General features: G+C 42.7%; 1 protein-coding gene across 1 annotated transcript in view; it reads right to left on the reverse strand.

Annotated features, from left to right (window-relative positions):
- FURIN (furin, paired basic amino acid cleaving enzyme) overlaps window positions 1–20,482 on the reverse strand; it is a 362,179-nt gene that overhangs the window by 22,891 nt on the left and 318,806 nt on the right. The window contains exons 11-14 of the mRNA XM_040342487.1: window positions 17,846–17,949; window positions 15,469–15,586; window positions 5,889–6,068; window positions 2,115–2,239 (exon numbers count right to left, since the gene is read on the reverse strand). Of these exons, the coding sequence (XP_040198421.1) occupies window positions 2,115–2,239; window positions 5,889–6,068; window positions 15,469–15,586; window positions 17,846–17,949 (527 nt within the window). The remainder of the gene's footprint in view (window positions 1–2,114; window positions 2,240–5,888; window positions 6,069–15,468; window positions 15,587–17,845; window positions 17,950–20,482) is intronic.

The raw sequence follows: 20,482 nt of genomic DNA on the forward strand, positions 1-20,482 counted from the left end.
TGCAAAACATTGCAGGAAATGTGTTCCATGTGTGCTGGAAAAGCTTCATCACACCGAAACAGAACAATGGGAACGAATAGCTTTACACGGGACAAAAACATCCCATTACAAGCTATAGGCTTACCCTGCAATGAGTTCTGATGGATTCAAGACATTGGAACTTTTAGAATGTAAAAAAATGAAATACCCAGGGGGGGCGTTCTTGCTTATTGCCGTATCAAATGTCACCTATTTTACACAGCAGGAAAATTTGCCTTATAGCTTGGTGCAAAGAGCATATCATTTTGGATTTTTAAGGATAGGCTGCAGATGGGCTCACCACTGTATTCAATAGGATAGACAGAAAAAGACTTAAAGGGGTTGTAAAGGTACATTTTTTCCCCCTAAATAGCTTCCTTTACCTTAGTGCAGTCCTCCTTCACTTACCTCATCCTTTCATTTTGCTTTTAAAGCGGGAGTTCAACCATTTCTTTTTTTTTTTTCCTTAGATTCCTGCTCGTTCGGTCTAGGGGAATCGGCTATTTGTATTAAAATATGATCCGTACTTACCCGTTTTCGAGATGCATCTTCTTCCGTCGCTTCCGGGTATGGGTCTTCGGGAGCGGCGTTCCTTCTTGATTGACAGTCTTCCGAGAGGCTTCCGACGGTCGCATCCATCGCGTCACTCGTAGCCGAAAGAAGCCGAACGTCGGTGCGGCTCTATACTGCGCCTGCGCACCGACGTTCGGCTTCTTTCGGAAAATCGTGACGCGATGGATGCGACCGTCGGAAGCCTCTCGGAAGACTGTCAATCAAGAAGGAACGCCCATTCCCGCAGCCCATACCCGGAAGCGACGGAGAGGATGCATCTCGTAAACGGTTAAGTAATGCTCATATTTTAAAACAAATAGCCAATTCTCCTAGTAAAAACGAGCAGGAATCTAAGACTAAAAAGTGCCCTCTAAGGGTGAACCACCGCTTTAAATGTCCTTATTTCTTCTGAGAAATCCTCACTTCCTGTTCTTCTGTCTGTAACTCCACACAGTAATGCAAGGCTTTCTCCCTGGTGTGGAGTGTCGTGCTCGCCCCCTCCCTTGGACTACAGGAGAGTCAGGACGCTCTCTACGTTGCAGATAGAGAAAGGAGCTGTGTGTTAGTGGGCGTCTGACCCTCCTGTAGTCCAAGGGAGGGGGCGAGCACGACACTCCACTCCAGGGAGAAAGCCTCGCATTACTGTGTGAAGTTACAGACAGAAGAACAGGAAGTGAGGATTTCTCAGAAGAAATAAAGACATTTAAAAGCAAAATGGAAGGATGAGGTAAGTGAAGGAGGACTGCACTAAGGTAAAGGAAGCCATTTAGGTAAAAATTTTACCTTTGGTTGTAAAAAAAAAAAAAAGAAAAAACCCTGCAAGACAAAGGCATAATGATCTAGTATACATAGCATACTAGCTCCGCCAGGAACCCGCGATCGGCAGTCACAGAGCCAGGGATGTGGATCTCCACGTCCTGTCAGGGAGAGGAGACAGATGGTGTGTCCTCATTTGGCCTGAGGTACGGGGGTGCAGGAAACGAGCTGAAGTGTCCTCGCGCCTTTTCGGTATTACATCCCATTGAAGTCAATGCGGAACTAATTATTTTCATTTCCATTGACTTCAATGGGAAAACTTGCTTTGATATGCAAGTACTTTGGATTACGAGCATACTCCTGGAACGGATTATGCTCGTAATCCGAGGTTCAACTGTATTTCGCACATTCACAGCATTCCCTGACCTCAAGGAGCTTACAATCTAAAGGTCCCTATCTCACATTCATACATACAAGGGCCAATTTAGACAGGATCCAATAACATACCAGCATGTCCTTGTTGAACAGATATAATGAAATGCTTTCAATAGTAAATTAACCGACAAAAAGAGAGCAAATAAAATACATTTACAGTTAGAGCTTGCATGCACTTGAACCATTTTAGCCCACTCAGGCTTGATTGGACAATGATATTAAAGCTAGGACATGACTTTACAAAAAGAAATTAAAAGACAAAGGTCTAATACTACGAAGTTCTAAGACAAAGTACTAAAAGTGCTGCTATCTTCATCACTTCATACAACCAGCAGGCGCGGGATGAAACTTACCATAGTTATTGTTAGTGCTGGTGTTTTCAATCTCCAGTACCCACTCTCCTGTGGGATCCTCATCCCATGAATGTGTGGTCATAAAAGCCCAATCATTGAAGCCATCTGCAGAGTAATCATGGATCCTAGATGCATAAAACCAAGAATATATTAAAGGGAATGCCAATTTCACAGATAGTTGCTACTAAATGGGATACAATTACAATGTACTCAGCAAAGAAGATCATTGAAAGCCACAGGGTGGTGGTCTCCTTTAAAATGAAGACATCAGTATGCATAAAGACTTGGTACTTTTTTAAACTTTAATTCAGAGCACCACAAGGCATGACATACGCACAGTGGCGGTTCGTCTATAGAGGGCGCTGGAGCGCCGCCCTCTTTGGCTCTCGCACCGCCACTGAAAATAACATACATTCATGCATTGCATGGATCTAGGTTATTCTTGCCGGCCGCTGGTCTATTCAGATGGCCGGACTTTGAGCGCCGGCCACCTGAATAACGGCAGCTGGCGGAAGTGCCCATCAGAGCCAGCGGGGTGCGTTCCTTGGATAGGACTGACAGGCGTCTCAGCCAATCAGGTTCACTGGTTCTGGTTATCGGTAACCTGATTGGCTGAAGTGTCATTGTGGGCAGGAGAAGACATGGAGGGACGTGGAAGGACTAGGAGGATGGCTGACATCCAGAAAGGCAAGTGCCGGGCGGGGGGGGGGGGGGGGGGGGCATTTTGCAGGGCACAGCGGTGACAATGGGTACAGTGGAGACAATGGGCACAGTGGCTGCAATTAAAGGGCACAGTGACATCAATGGGCACAGTGCTGACAATTGGCACAGTGGCGACAATAAATGGGCACAGTGGCTGCGTTTGGCATGGCACAGTGGCTGCGTTTAATGGCATGGCATAGTGACTGAATTTGATGGCATGGAACAGTGGTGACTAGGGTTGTCCAGATACCGATACCAGTATCGGGACCGATACCGAGTATTTGCGCTAGTACTCGTACTCGCGCAAATACTCCCGATACCAAAATAGAATACTTTTTTTTTTTTTGTGACATCGAACACAAATCGGATGGCACCATTGGATGGCACTGGCATTGATTGAATGGCACTCATAAATGGATGGCACTGATAGGTGGCAATGGCATTGATTGGGTGGCACTGATGAGATGCACTAATAAGCTGCCTCCCTGCACTGATGCACTAATGGGCACTGATCTGCACTGATAGGTGGCACTGGCTAGCTGCACTTTTGGGCACTGGCACCGATGAGCTGCACTGACAGTGATCACTCCTTCAATGATATGTAGTTTTCCAGTACCGTATGCTAAAAAACAGCCCCACACCATGATGTACCAGTTCTTCATAATTCTAAAGAAAATATCTTTGGTCTGTATTGTGGTTTGAAAACGGTCACATGACATTAAAAAAAAGTATCGGTATTCGGTATCGGCGACTACTTGAAAAAAAGTATCGGTACTTGTACTCGGTCCTAAAAAAGTGGTATCGGGACAACCCTAGTGGTGACAATTGATGGCACAGTGACTGTGTTTGATGGCACAGTGGCTGCGTTTGATGGCATGGCACAGTGACTGCATTTGATGGCATGGCACAGTGGTGACAATTGATGGCACAGTGGCTGCGTTTGATGGCATGGCACAGTGAGGCTGCAATTTTTTTCTTTCGTTTGCGCCCCCCAAAAACTTTGAGCACCAGCCCCCACTGCATACGCATTGTGGTGGGCTGCAGCGCGGGTACAGGCTACTGTGCTTGCAGATTAGGATGCTATTCTAAATGAACATCACCGCAATGCAGTGCACAAAGTAACCAAAAACATAGGTGTGAAGCCATCATAGGGCTGGGGAGGAAACTTCTGTATGCCGATTTATTATTTATTATTATTTAAGGCACTTCTATCACTTAACTGCTGTCAATTCACGCAGCGCTTTACCTATACATTGTACATTCACATCAGTCCCTACCCTCAAGGAGCTTACATTCCAAGGTCCCTAACTCACATTCATATACTAATGCTGCGTACATACGATCAGATTTTCTGTCGGAAAACCTTGGATGGTTTTTCCGACGAAATTCTGTTCAAGCTCGGCTTGCATACACACGGTCACACAAAAGTTCTCGGAACTTTCGTCTGTCAAGAACGCGGTGACGTACAACACTACGACAAGCCGAGAAAATTAAGTTCAATGCTTCCGAGCATGCGTCAAATTGTTTCTGACACTATGAGTCGGAATTTTACGAGTCGAAATTGCTACAGACAATCGGATGATCGGAACCAGATCTCAATCTTTTGTTGCCAGAAATTCCGACAGCAAAAGTCCAATGAAGCATACACATGGTCGGAATTTCCATTCAAAAGCTCTCATCGGACTTTTGCCATCGGAATTTCTGATCGTGTGTACAGGGCCATAAGGCCAATTTTAGACAGAAGCCAATTAACCTACCAGCACTGTCTTCTTTGATTCACAAGGACTCCAGAGTAACAGGATCTGCTTCACCAGAAATCATTGTCCCTACTACTGTCTCTATAGAATTCTGTACAACTAGGAAATTAATTGTTTTTTTAATTAAATATCCAACTGGTGAAGAAATAAAGTGGTTGTAAACCGTTACATAGATCAAGTGAAGCAACAGGCATCAGGTGATCAACAGAGATGAAACAAATCCTCTTACACAAGTTGTACCCTGTTTATCTACACACTTCTCTTCTCATTCAAAGTCCAGAATGTACACAGTATTTCTGAGCTTCAGAAGGCAGGGTCGGGGATCTGATGTCACACACTGCATAGCACAGAGCAGGGTTTTGAGTGTAACCTGAGTGGAGGCAATAGACATATCCCCCGCTACACAGTTTCACACGGAAACATGCACAGCTGAGGGTGTCAATCACCTGCTGTGTGCTGGAGGGCGGGATTAGGGCCGTTCCCCAGGATTGTTTGGTGTTGGTATAGATCACGAGTCTCCAAATTTCCTAAACAAAAAGGGCCAGTTTACTGTCCTGAAGACTTTAGGGGGGCTGGACTGTGGCCGGTAGGAGAAGTCCCAATGTCAGTGGCGGAAAAAAAATAATGCCCCATAGTTTTTTTCAGTTAAGTAATTACACCCCATTATTGGTGTCAGTGGGAGGAATTGTGCCCCATTGTTGATGTAATTAGGCCCCATCGTTGCTGTCATTGGGAGGAATTGCGCCCCATCATTGATGTCATTGGGCCACATCGCTGGTGTCATTGGGAGGAATTGGGCCCCCTTTATTGGTGTCAGTGGGGGGGGGTATGCCCCATTGTTGATAATATCAGTGGATGAAATAGTGCCCCAAGGGCCGGATAAATGTAAGCAAAGGGCCCATCTGGCCACAGTTTGGAGACCAATGGTATAGACCAGGGATATGCAATTAGCGGACCTCCAGCTGTTGCAGAACTACAAGTCCCATGAGGCATAGCAAGACTGACAGCCACAAGCATGACACCCAGAGGCAGAGGCATGATGGGACTTGTAGTTTTGCAACAGCTGGAGGTCCACTAATTGCATATCCCTGGTATAGACTGTCAGTGGTGACTCATGGAAATAGAGGAATGCAGGACAGAAATCACACACAGTGCTTTGGACTGAGGCTAGTACACATTATAAATGGATATACTTTGTGGTTTACAACCATTTTCAACCTGTCAGGATCTACCTGAAATTAAAGTTTTGGTTTTAGACAAACAGTCCTTTGCCAAAAATCTTTTAGACTATGTCAGCTTGAGCCAGTGAGGTTACCTAGGTGCCAGCAGACTAGAGCGAGTGCCCATAGGACTTGTCAAGTAAATAGCAAGATCTCCCCTGCGGTTGTAGGATAAGGTTAGCCTGGCTTGGACGTGCTCCAGACTGCTGATGTAATTGGGCATTCCAAGGCATGGCTCCACTTTTCTTCTGACTTCCAGGCGCTTTCCTATGTCCCTAGGAAAAAAAAAAAAAAAACATTGAGCATGCACTTAATGCCAAATAGTGATCTTATTTGTTGTTATGAATACAGAATGTGAATTATTTAGGCCACTAGCCTTGGTGAGAGCACATGAACTGGAAACCGACATAGCTACATTAACTACTCATTGTTTTGAGCCATGGCCAAAGGATCTTGAAACAATTGCAATACATCCGATTATACACTTGATAGAACAAGCAGGTGCACACACTAAGTAAACACAGAATGAGAAAAAGGCACAATAACAATATCACAGGCCAAGCCTACATAACAGCACTGAAAGGACCGATCACTCCGTGGACAATGCAGCCAATCAAAGCACAGGAAAGAATAGATCAATGGCACTGGTGACCCTCCAAATCAGTCTCTGCTTTTTGGCAACACCGAAGAACCCTGTGCCAGGGGGGCAGTTAGGGCAAAGACAGCAACATGGATTTTGTACAAAGGAGCCAGGTGTTCCTTTCACTTCCTGCTGTCCATTGTTCTGCCGAAAAATATGGTGTGCATAAGTCAACCTCACAAAACACTGCAGAGTAGAAGTAGTCACACCAGGTTATTACCCATCAAATATAGCCAATTTACATTGGTCTCTCAAAGACAGCAGTAGGCCCGCATCCTCCAAGATGTACAAAGAATACACCTCAAAGTACACTATGTAATGCCAAAACGTTTTTATTGTTAGTTTTGTATAGGGAAGAGAATAGTTGAAACCCATCAGCTTATTTTTGCTTTCCATGTACCAGTCAGTCAACTTCTAGTCTAGACTATGAGCTATTTGAGCAACAGTGCCTGTGGCTTAAAGGGGTTGGAAAGGTAATTTTTGTTCACCCTAAATAGCTTCCTTTACCTTGTGCAGTCCTCCACTTAACTCACCCTTCAATTTTGCTTTTAAATGTCCCAATTTCTTCTGAGAAATCCTCACTTCCTGTTCTTCTGTCTGTAACTCCACACAGTAATGCGACAATTTCCCCCTGGTGTGAAGAAAGCCTCTTGAGGGGGGAGGGGGTGAGCAGGAGGGTCAGGACACTTTCTACTTTGCAGATAGAGAAAGGAGCTGTGTGTTAGTGGGCATCCTGACACTCCTGCTCACCCCCTCCCCCCTCAGGAGGCTTTCTCCACACCAGGGATAAAGCCTCGCATTACTGTGTGTAGTTACAGACAGAAGAACAGGAAGTGAGGATTTCTCAGAAGAAATAAGGACATTTAAAAGCAAAATCGAAGGATGAGACAAGTGAAGGAAAAAAACACAAAGCTTTACAACCCCTTTAAGTTAGAGGTTTAAACAATATATTGTCATATTCTCTTTCTTTGAGTATATTAGGCAGGAAAGATGACCTTAATTTTTAAAGGTTAAAAAAACACTTGCATATAACTCGGACACCCCATGAGGTTACAAAATGAGACAATCCGCTCCAGAAAGCAGAGCTATCCATTGCATGCAACTTCGACAGCAGATGAGATACATAAAAAAGATTTGTAAAGGTTATTTTAACCAGTTTGCTGGACCCTAAGCCACAAGCAGAGTATGAGATAGAGCTGCAGCTATTTTCCGCTGCAGGGTTCCATTCATGCTCAGATAGACAGAAGCCTCATTGAGCCCCTTGGCTCTGACCCAGTGAGGTGTGAATGGTTTGTCTGTCCAAATCCCCCAAAGAGTCAAATCCAGGTAATACACAGTCTGTTTCCAACACTAACTGAGCATTTATGTGTTAGTGAGGAGCAGCACCAGGAGCTGTATCCGTTTACATGTGTTCTGCAAAGAGAAGACAAAATGATAAACTTTTCTGGGAAACGCTAAAGAATGGAAGTCTTGTTCACTAGGTAAGCGCTATGTACTGCCATGGTTTAATGGCACCATTAAATGCTAGTTTAAAAGGGTAGACACAAATTAGCAGCACCATGTACTGCGGTCAGGCCTACTTTACATGGGCTTCAGGAGAAGGCATTGGATGAGCAGTTTCCAAACTTTACTAATGCTCACCAAATGGGGCCTATCCTGTTCCTGTCTTTGTAGAGATAGTAAAAGAAACAAAGGTTGAAAACAAAAATTATACTGAAAAAGAAAGTATGGGTTACCAAAAGAACCAGGAGCATATCATGAAATCAGTGGGCCCATGTGCAACATCAAAGGTGGGCCCTGTTCATGAAAAAAAAAAAAAAAAAGATGCAGCAAGCTGCAAAAAGTGGGCATGGTTTAAATTGCGCTAAATATTGGGTGAGGTTTAAAGGGGAGTGTGGTCAGAGATAAATAGGGAATGTATAGTGCGAACAGTCCATTGGTGGTGGTATGTGCAGGAGAGGAGTGTGGAATGTATGGTGGTGGGTATTATGTGCCGGAGATGGTTGTGGAGTGTATGGTGGTGGGCATTATGTGCCGGAGATGGTTGTGGAGTGTATGGTGGTGGGCATTATGTGTAGAAGAGGAGTGCGGAGTGTATGGCGGTGGATAGTATGTGCAGGAGAGGAGTGCAGAGTTTATAGGGTAGTGGGTAATATGTGCATAAGAGGAGTATGGAGTGTATGGAGGTGGGTAGTATGTACAGTAGACATGTGCAATTTGTTTCGTTACAAATTAGTTTTTGGACAAAATTCTGCATATTCGTTCATTCAGAAGCATCCGAAAGAATGAAAGAATTCACAAAGAACACAGATCCAAAAAAGGACAAAGATCCATAAAAAGAGACAAAGATCCATAAAAAGAACAAAGGTCCAAAAAAGGACAAAGATCCAAAAAAGGACAAAGATCCAAAAAAGGACAAAGATCCAAAAAAGGACAAAGATCCAAAAAAGGACAAAGATCCAAAAAAGGACAAAGATCCAAAAAAGGACAAAGATCCAAAAAAGGACAAAGATCCAAAAAAGGACAAAGATCCAAAAAAGGACAAAGATCCAAAAAAAGGACAATGATCCAAAAAAAGGACAATGATCCAAAAGAATGAAAAACGATTCAACCTAAGAGTTTAACAAATCGATTACATTTAGATAGTTTTGTTTTTTTGTATTATCTATTATAATTTAATTACCATAATTAAATTATAATCCAAAAAATAATATAAAATAATATAATCCAAAATATAATCCAAAAAAGGACAAAGATCCAAAAAAAGGACAATGATCCAAAAAAAGGACAATGATCCAAAAGAATGAAAAACGATTCAACCTAAGAGTTTAACAAATCGATTACATTTAGATAGTTTTGTTTTTTTGTATTATCTATTATAATTTAATTACCATTATTAAAGTTTATTATTATAAACTATTAAATTATAGGTATGGGAATGTAACGAATACGGAAGCATCCGAAATTACAAATTTCCTGAAGTAACGAATGCTGTATCTAAAGGAATGGAATGTAACAAATACATCCAAAATTCTGAATAATCCGAAGTAACAGATGTAAAAAAAAAAAAAAAAAAATGAAACGAAAAAATGTGCAGGTGAGGAATGTGGAGTGTACAACGGTGGGTAGTATGTGCAGGATCTTGTCAGTAGGGCAGTGAACAGTGCCAGCAGTTCTTTATTTTGTGTTTATTTTTTACAACTTTATTTTGTGTTGCACTTAAATTTGTTCTTTTTTTTCATTTTTTCAAAAAGCTTTTTGGGAGCCAGTGGATGGTGTCAGTAGGGCAGTGGACAGTGTCAGTAGAGAAATGAACACTTCCAGAATTATTTTATTTTATTTAAGCAAATAGCAATTGCACCAAAGAAATAATAATTAATAATTGGTCCTTCTATGAAGTTGAATCATAGGATACCCCTGTTGTATATAGCATCTTAAATGTCCCATGTTCTTGATCAGTGTCTGGATGTTTTGAATTACAGAACTTTATTGCATATATATGGATTCTTATATACTATGTTTCTGATACTATTTTACTTTGTCTGCAGGGCAATGAAGCTTTTTGCTTTGTGTTGGTTATTACTCTGTAATTTACAACCTTGTGGAAAGATTCAATAAAATCTTTAAAAAAGGCAACTGCATAGAACACACAAACTACATATTATTCAGTTAAAGCCCAACTCCAGGCAACTAAAAAAAAAAAAATATATGACTCCTTGAGCTAACCTCCATGAAAGGTATTTAGAATTTCTGGCAGAGACTTCCTTATCATCCAAACTTCAGCACTTTCTCACACATTATCACACAGTGCCTAGGCCATGGCGTTGACAACTCGGGCACTTCCCAGTCAGGACCCTGGTTTCCTTTTCCTTAATCATCTACGCTTTTTACATTCCTTTACTATTTCCTTTCCCTGTTTTTTTCCTATCTTCCCCTTGGAGGTACCAGCAGCCTACCTATTGGGAACCTTGGTTCCCTTATAGCAGTGATGGGGAACCTTGGCCCCCCAGATGTTTTGGAACTACATTTCCCATGATGCTCATGCACTCTGCAGTGTAGTGGAGCATCATGGAAAATGTAGTTCCAAAACATCTGGGGGGCCAAGGTTCCCCATCACTGCCTTATAGATTAGAGGGGTATACTGGGGTGACAATGTCTGTCTTACTCAGAAGAACCCATCCACATGGGTGACAAAAATTCTCCTTCCCCCAAATTATGCAACATCAACAAAAAGCTCCCAAGAGGTTTTAGGCAGCCAGGAACACAACATTTGTCAATTGAGTATATAACTTTTTTTATTGATACAAAATTACATGAAATTTCAAAAAGAAGTACAGTTATAAAAACATGAGCTTTGGTGCATATGCCCTCTATACTACTGTGTCACACCACATCACTCTGTGTGAGGATCTTTTGCTACACAGTGGCTTGCCTTTAATACCATGTCACCTATGGGAACATTGCTATCATATAAATGAAATTCTTGGACTACCCACATCTGAGAACCTATAATTGTATGCATATAGGGAAACTACAACTATAAAATACATAGGAGCCGACACCCAGTCTCATTAAATCAAGATGCAAGTCCATTTTATTATATTTTTTGCAACCCTGCTTAGACCTGCTTAGTGGGTGCATTTTGTGGGCCCCTCCCACCCCCCTTTCCACTCAGTAGACGTCAATTCTTGTAGGCTTATCTTGGGCCCCCGGTGTGTCTCCTTGCCAGATGACCATCTTGAAACCAACCTGCTTTGGTGTTTAGCATGCTTTGGTACCTATAACCTTCTCCTTTAAGATGAGGAAGATTTGAACTAATACAATGGAAACGTGTTGGGTTCTTTATGAGCAACTATTCCGAAAATTCTGCGTACACAATGTTTGGTAATGCCATAAGGACATCCTTTGTAGTATAGAGGGTATATACACCAGAGCACATGTTTTTATAACTGTACTGCTTTTTGAAATTTCATGCAACTTTCTATCAATAAAAATATTTTTTTATATACTCCTTTTGTATTCTTTGTTACCTAAAAGCCCTTGGGAGCTTTTTGTTTTTGGTTATCTCTGTCTTACTTTACTTAGGCATGAATAGTTGGTTTGTTAAATCTACTATGAGCACCCTTATGTTCTAATGTACTGGAATTGCTATGCCAAATAATTTTTCCTTTGCGCGGATTAATTGCTGATCGCTCCCTGAGTTGACGTATCTGTATTTGATGGAACATCTAATAAAATCTATTCTTAAAATTAAAAATACCCCTCGCAGTGGGGATGCATCCGCACTACAAAGGTCAATTTCTCATTTAGGTCTAGGGGAATCATAAAAGAAGATTTACTTATCCGATCCACGTGCAGCATCTCCTCTCCCCCACGCTCCATGGTCTAGGACAGTGATGGCGAACCTTGGCACCCCAGATGATTTGGAACTACAGAATGCTCTTGCACTCTACAGTGTAGTTGAGCATCATGGGAAATGTAGTTCCAAAACATCTGGGGTGCCAAGGTTCGCCATCACTGGTCTAGGATGTCATTAGGAGCAGGGTTCACTGCTCTGCATTGGGTGTGAAGATGAGGGACAGACCACCATTGGATTGTGGGGGAGCATCCCCTGCTGGGGAGCACAGGATCACTTAAGCAACCGTTTTTCCTCTCCACTAGACAAAACAAGCTATTAACCCTGGCAGTATGGGCACATTCCCACACAAGGGATAACTTTTTATCAAGGGCCAGATTCAGGTACATTTACGTTGCTCCTTGGCAGCGTAACGCATCTGATTTACGTTACACAGCCGCAGGTTTACAGCGTAAGTGCCTGATTCACAAAGCTCTTACCTGTATACTTGTGGCGGTGTAACGTAAATCCGCTCGGCGCAAGCCCGCCTAATTCAAATGGGGCGGGCACCATTTAAATTAGGCGCGTTCCCGCGCCGAACGTACTGCGCATGCTCCGTCTGGAAAATTACCCGACGTGCATTGCGCTAAATGACGTCGCACGGACGTCATTTGTTTAGACGTTAACGTAAATTGCGTCCAGCTCCATTCACGGACGACTTACGCAAACAACGTGATTTTTTTTATTTCAACACGGGAACGACGGCCATACTTAACATTGCTTAGGTAGCCCTAATTTTACGACGCGTATCTCGACGGAAACTACATAAATTTAGATCGACGGGCATCGCGGACATTCGTGAATCGCCGTAACTAGTCATTTGCATATTCTACGCCGACCGCAATGGCCTCGCCACTTAGCGGCCGGCCTAGAATTGCTTCCTAAGATCCGACGGTGTAAGTCAATTACACCGGTCGGATCTTAGGGCTATCTATGCGTAACTGATTCTATGAATCAGCCGCATAGTTAGGACGGGCGGATCACAGAGATACGACAACGTATCAGGAGATACGCCGTCGTATCTCTTTTGTGAATCTGGCCCCAAGCTCTTACAGAAGAGGAACATTTTGTAGATAAAGGATATGAACAAAATTTCAGAACACAGTAGAAGTAGTTTTCATTAAATAGGACTGGACACTCTAGCCAAGTGCTTGATCGCAATAGTAGAGCTTGCAGACAATTTATTATAATTGATATCTTGCCGTTTACCCCTAATTGGCGGGATAACTTGCGTGCAATCAGAGAACAAAGCTCAATACTTACAATCACACTGCCAGCAGTGACACACCTCCACCCAGCTCCCAGTACATTGGTTCTATCAGAGGCTGCAGTAATTAAGGTATAGTGTGCAGCGCAGCATGAGGAAAATGACTCACAAACCCATCACACGGAGATTGTGCTGACCCCATAAAATAGAGGCCTGTGTTTATGAACAAGACTACTGTGCAATTTGGATCAAAGTTGTGTAGGCCCACACCAAATGTGCTGGCTCTCCGAGATGCACGAGACGACACATTTATCTCATAAATGCTTGCGGTTACAGGCACGGTTCCACGACTCACAATAAATTCCACTTCAATTCATCGGACAATTCATCTTTCAATGTGCGTTGTAAATTATAAGTGCCATTCCTAAAAAACACAGTCTGGTGCAGAATGTGTAACTGCCACTGAGCCCAGTGTTTGAGATTCCATGCATACTGATAAGCGCTTGCTAAAAGAAGGGTTTCTGGTAAAGAAGTATTATTCCTTTCATAAGTCGAGACAGTATTTTTGTGATGATTGAAGTAGAACATGCAGACTACAGATATAAATGCAGTCCTATCTCGAGATAACTGGTCTTATCTATCAAAGATAATGAAATGAGAACTGTCTGTGCTCTCCCAGTCCTTAAATGAGTTCTCCCTTCTATTGCACAATGCATTATACGAGGTTTGAAGGGGATCGGCTGCTATGGGGCAAAACATTTTTCTTATACCAGACTTTGATACAAGGTGTAGAGCAGCCTTTCTCAACCTTTGAAAAGAAAAAAAAAAATTTTTTACAAAATCTCAGGCCTCGTACACACGCCTGAACATGTTTGCTGAAACTGGTCCGCAGACCAGTTTCAGCGGACATGTTCGGTCGTCTGTACTTTCGACCGAACAATTTTCCGGCGGATCGGACAGGTTTCCAGCGGACAAATGTTTCTTAGCATGCTAAGAAACATGTCCGCTGGAAGCCTGTCCGTCGGACATGTTCGGTCGTCTGTACGACTTACCGGACATGTCCACTCGGCCGAAAGCCCTCGCATGCGTTGAAGTGATTCGACGCATGCGTCAAAGCATTGACCTTCCAGGGTCGCGCGCGGCGACAACGCGGCCACGTCACCGCGTATCCTGCCCGTGGGGATTTTGGTTTGATGGTGTGTACAACCATCAGACCAAAATCCGGCAGCGGACATGTCCGATGAAAACGGTCCGGCGGACCGTTTTCATCGGACAGTCCGTCCGTGTGTACAAGGCCTAAGACTCATGGTACATAAGTGTGATGGTCATGGGAAGAACATTAATTATATTTGTGGTTATTAGAAAGAATTCCCCATTGCATATAGCTAAGAACATTGTAGGCAGTTGAAACACATCAGACGAAGAAGCTGCTCATTCCTCAAGGAACCCCTAGCAACCCTCTAGAGCAGTGGTCATCAACCCTGTCCCTCAGGGCCCACTAACAGGCCAGGTTTGCAAGATAACTGAAATACATCACAGGTAATATCATTTGCTGCTCAGTGATTGTAGTATTCTAGTCTGCAAGGTAATACATAAAACCTGGCCTGTTAGTGGGCCCCCGAGGACAGGGTTGATGACCACTGCTCTAGAGCACCGGGGTCAAACACAAGGCCCGTGGGCCAAATCCGGCCCCTCCAGGCCATTTCATGTGGCCCTCACACCTCTCCTGGAGCTGCAGGAGAGCTCCAGCCATCCTCTGGACCTTCTTCAGACCCTTACTTTCTGCTTTCAAACAATGCATCCAGCTTCCTCCCAGCAGCAGCATAAAGAAAGGGGGGTGCACTGTGATGTAAGGGAGAGTGGGGGACTCAACCTCTGATGGTGAGGGGGCTCTTGACATCTAATGTAAAGGGGAGGGGATGCGCTGGACATCTAATCTTACAGATACAACCGGCCCTTTTGAGAGCAATCATAATGCTGATGCGGCCCACAATGAAATGGAGTTTGACACCCCTGCTCTAGAGGAACCCTGGTTGAGAAATGATAGCTTAGAGTTCCTTTAAAATAAATAGACATTTCTATTCATATCCTCCAGTTGTCAAGTTCTGGAATTTAATAATCATCAAATAATTCATAAATGGAAAAACCACTTTAAAAAAACAATGAATTACAATAAAAATGATTTATCTTTATATGGTGCACTTTAGGTTGACTAGCACTTGACATCCTCATACTTATGAAGCTTGGGTTAAGCTGGTCAGCAGTTTGACGTTGAGGTTTCCGGCACAGTATAGGTCTCCCTTATTGAATCCTCCCATTACTTTTCTCAGCACACATTCCCATAAACTTCTGTTTTCACTTTGTACCCTAGTGTTACTTTTCACAATATTAACAGCTGACTTCAAGAGAAGAGACTGAGTTTGATTTACTCACTTTGGCTCCGTGAGAATGTCAATGACACATTTTCTCTGAGGTCCCACAGTGGTCCAGTTTTTAGCCAGAGAAACCATTGTCCCAGCATCCAGTAGACCATATCCATACGAATGGCTGACTACAATATACAGAACATGCATCATTAGTGAGATAACTTTATTCAAGTCTACTTATAATCACATATTGAGTGTGCATTATTTTTGTGGTAGTTTGGCAGTATCTGTGTGCATGTGTACTTGCTTTTAGGATTACTTGAAATATGAAAAAAAAAAAAAAAACACGCCAACAATTTTATATATTAACATAGTTGACTTTAGTCAGTAAGAAGTACTTTAAGTACCTATTCTTAAAGAATGCCAGGAGTCTATATTTTACATAGTTACATTGGTCCAGCTTGGACCAATGTAACTATGTATACACCATACTTGTGGGATCCCTCTAGCATAAGGTGACCATTTTTTTAATTATATCATGGGACATTTTTTTTCTTTATTAGTAATGGCAGCACTTAGCGACTCTCTGTTCGTCACTGCCGATGCCTGCCTCACAGCCTTTCAAGTCTTACTCTCTGGGCCCCTGGCTACTACTGGGTGGGGAGCAGAGGAAGATCACTCCGCCAGGGAAGACAAGGACCCACGCATGGTGACTGGCCGAACATGCGAGCGGAGCTTAATGGGCATGCCCCCAAAACTGAAAATATTCCCTCTGCTCCGACCAGCACATGATAGTCAGAAAGGGGCACAGATAATGGAAAAAAATACACCCCCCCCCCCCATAGCTAGTAGGAGCGGCGGAGCTCCTTTAATTCTGCACTGACTGTCTTTGAAATTGCCCCAGCCGCTGTTCAAATCCAATCTGGGGACAAAACTGGGGACAGACTTGGTCCGGGGACAGTGTCCTCAATCTGGGGATGTCTGATCACCCTACTCTAGCAGCTAAAAATCCCTGTAATAGGCACTGCTAACTACAATGATCTCCACAAGCTTCATTGCTGCTGCATTGTGAACACAGGAGGTCGACTTTTTGGCACAGGAAGACCTAGAGCATTTTCTAAATTGAACAAGGTGGAGAGCATAAGGTCACTGCCCAGCCCCTCCATGTCAGAGATTGCTTTGCATTCATTGAGAAAATGGAACACTATCTCTGAATGATGCCCATGCCAAGTAGAAAACCTCCTGTGTTCATAATGCAGCAGGGCAGCAACTGAACACAGCCCGCATTTAACCCTTTCTTCGGCCGCTAGAGGGGGTTAAAAGCTCCCCGCTAGTGGACGAACAGCGCCGCTAAAATGACGGTAAAGGCCCGCTAAAACTAGCGCCGCTCTACCGCTAATGCGGCCCGCGACTCAATGTGAAAGGGCTCCATCTGAAATACTTCTTTAACTGGTAGACATCAGTGCCAGTCTTTTGCAAACATCTCCTAAACCGTGTAGGTTTAGAAGATATTTCTTGTACCTACAGGTAAGCCTTAATTTAGGCTTCCGTATAGGTAAAAGTGTTCTGTAAGGATTTACAACCACTTTAAAGAAGTGTCCACACAAAACAGAATATAATAAATGTGGCGCTAACTCAAATAAAGTGCTAATAGACAAACACTAATCACAAATTCAATAAATCAAATAATGTATTTCAAAGCAGCAAACTTCCATTTATAATTGGAACATTCAACATCAATAGATTCAAAGACTTCAGGCCAAGGCCGTGACCGGAAGTGACGTCACTTGGCTCCTCCCAGCGCGTTGTGTCACTGATCACGTGACTTTATCAAGGGCTTTTACTTGTTTTCTGCACATTCACTTTTTTGCACTTATATGAATTTGGATTGTTATTTCACTGATTGGACTTTAATTGATTATGTGATTGTTGGTCTATTTGCACTTTATTGGAGTTAGCACCACATTTATTTATTGTATTATTACAATTTAAAAATATTGCTTCCCCCTCCTCATACCTATGCTGCATAATATTATGAGTTCAGTGTAAAAATCTATTTTTTTTAATCATCTTCGGTGTGGTTATGTGATCACTAAGCTGCAACTCCCCAGTGTCAGCGGGTGCTTAAAAAAAACTGGGTCTGAATTGGCAGAGCCATGACATCACCGGCTGGCTTTTACTGCCCCCTTGTTGTTGGTACGCCCTTCCAATCTGCTGAAGCAGCCTCTCGCTGACACAGGGGAGCTCACACTAAAGCTGATCAAATAAAAGGTCTTTACATTAAACTCTTAGACACAGTATGCAGCATGGGTAGGGGGGAATCAAAAAAATGTAACCGGACTTATATTAGCCTTTACTTCCACTTTGAGAATCAAGGTATCTTTGTTGAATAAGGCTTAATATAATACAGTCGAGAAATTCTGATCTAGATGTATTCGGATTACCTTTCCGCCCAACTCCATTTGTGGCCCAATCATTTGTGTTAAGATGAGATGGGTTTGACGTTCGCACAACTAGATGCTGCATATCCCTCCAGGTGAGATTGGTACTGAAATAAAAAAGAAGAAAAACGTGTTGCTCTCACAATGGAATCCCATTGTTGACATGCATATCTATAACAATTCTGTAGAATAGGAAAAAAAAAAATATCCTCAACTCAACCAGTCATATTCAATGGCCAAATTCTTCCTTTCATAAATGTGTCTCAGGGAGGGAAGTGCAATGGAAAGTCAGTCTTGCCTTCCATGTAATATCACAGAACGGGCCATTTCTCATTTTTACCACCCATCAATGGAGGCATCGCCCATCAATGGAGGCATCGCCCATCAATGGAGGCATCGCCCATCAATGGAGGCATCGCCATATAATTTGAACAGCTTTGACCGAGTTGTGCCAAAATCTCATGACTCATACTACAATACTAACTTCAATAAATACCCCAGAAAATATTACAATACATATAGTGTCCTGAAAAAGTATTCATACCCCTTGAAATTTTTCAAATGTTGTCATGTTGCAAACAAAAACATAAAATGTATTTATATTGGGATTTTATCTGATGGACCAACACAAAGTGTCACATAATTGTTAAGTGGAAGGCAAATGATACATTTTTTTTTTTTTATGTTTTACAAATATCTGAAAAGTGTGGTGTGCATTTTTATTCAGCCCCCTTTACTCTGATACCCCTAACTAAAATCTAGTGGAACCAATTGCTATCAGAAGTCACCCAATTAGTAAGTACATTCCATCTGCGTGTAACTTAATCTCAGTAAAAATACAGCTGTTTTGTGAAGTCCGCAGAGGTTTGTTAGAGAACCTTAGTGAAACAGCATCATGAAGGCCAAGCAACACACCAGGCAGGTCTGAGATAAAGTTGTGGAGAAGTTTAAAGCCGGGTCTGGTTATAAAAATAATATCCCAAGCTTTGAACATCTCACATAGTACTTTTCAATGCATCATCCAAAAATGGAAAGAGTATGGCACAACTGCAAACCTGCCAAAACATGGTCGTCCACCAAAACTGACAGGCTGGGTAAGGAGAGAATTCATCAGAGAAGCAGCCAAGAGGTAACTCTAGAGGAGCTGCAGGGATCCACAGGTGGGAGAATCTGTCCACAGGACAACTATTAGTCATACACTCCATAAATCTGCCCTTTATGGCAAGAAGAAAGCCACTGCTGAAAGAAAAGCCATAAGAAGTCCTGTTTGCAGCTGGCGAGAAGCCATGTGGGGGACACGGCAAAACATGAAGAAGGTGCTCTGGTCAGATGAGACCAAACTTGAACTTTTTGGCCTAAGCCATAGCTATGACTAAGCACTAGTTTCAGTGCGAAATGCGTCAGAGTCAGGTTTTATTTTATGTTGCTGTGACTTGTAGTGCTGTCCTTTTTTTTTTAATAAAGGCTACAACTTGTTCAGAGTGCGGCTGTCCAGAAACAATTTTTGTTCCTGCTTTGCTAAGTGCATTGCCTGCACCTGAGTTGTCTGCAACGTAGGATATTCATCTGGGTTCCCACCTGGAGCGGCTACTCCCTTTTCCCTCAGGTAAAGCTTCCTGAAATGTGTGCAGTTTCCTCAAAAATTGCCTTGTATTTTGAGTTCATGAAGGCAAAATATGCTCTTTATCACCTGGGGATATAAAATATTTACTTATACAGTAAATGGTAAATAATTGTTTAAAAGCTTGTAAGACCATAATATTCAAGAGCAGCCTTTCTCAACCTTTTTAACATGGAGGAACACTTGAAACAGAATTCCAGTTTTGGGGAACCCCTACTCAATGATTGTAACTTCAACATTGATATAATAGTGACTAGGAAGAATGCCCCTTACATTGGTGGTCACAGGGTATAATCCCCCCTTACAGATAGCTAAAAAGATTATTGGAGTCAGTGGTTACTTATCTGAGAGGCAGGAAGTCTCATTGCTCGAGGAACCCATGGCAACCTCTGGAGGAACTCTAGGGTTCAACGGAACCCTGGTTGAGAAAGGCTGTTCTAGACACTCTAGACCCTATGCCTAAAAAGGGACTTCTATTTCTGGGTAGACTTCTATGAAACGCAGCAAACCAAACACACAACCAGAAAATACAGTTTCTGCAGGGATTGTGGACACCAATGGTTTACAGAACATCTAGTTGCCATACTGCACTGAATCGAGGTTTAGAAATGTACAGTTGCAACCAATGATATATTGGCTTTTTTAAAATAAGGAGTTTTCCTTGAAGATAAACCTACACTGACAGAAATCGTGAGACTGTCATTGCTGACTTCTTCCTTAAAGCGGACTTCCACACATTTTTAAGAGGTGGTCTTAAACTAAAGACCACCTCTCAACATTTCGTTTTTGAATATTATTTTTGTTTTCATTTGGTTTCTTACCTTTTTAGAAGTACCGAGTGTACTTTCGATCCAGCCGGTCAGCAGCCCATGACGTCACGTCCTCTTCTGCGGCAAGCTCCTCCATTGTCTTCTGAGACATGTGTGTGTCCCAGAAGACAAGCTGGCCATTCACAAAGCACCGCGCGAATTGCGCATGGGCAATAGGAAACTGGCAGTGAATCCGCAAAGTTTCACTGC

This window comes from Rana temporaria, chromosome 3 (assembly GCF_905171775.1).
Source record: "Rana temporaria chromosome 3, aRanTem1.1, whole genome shotgun sequence".
Taxonomy (NCBI): domain Eukaryota; kingdom Metazoa; phylum Chordata; class Amphibia; order Anura; family Ranidae; genus Rana; species Rana temporaria.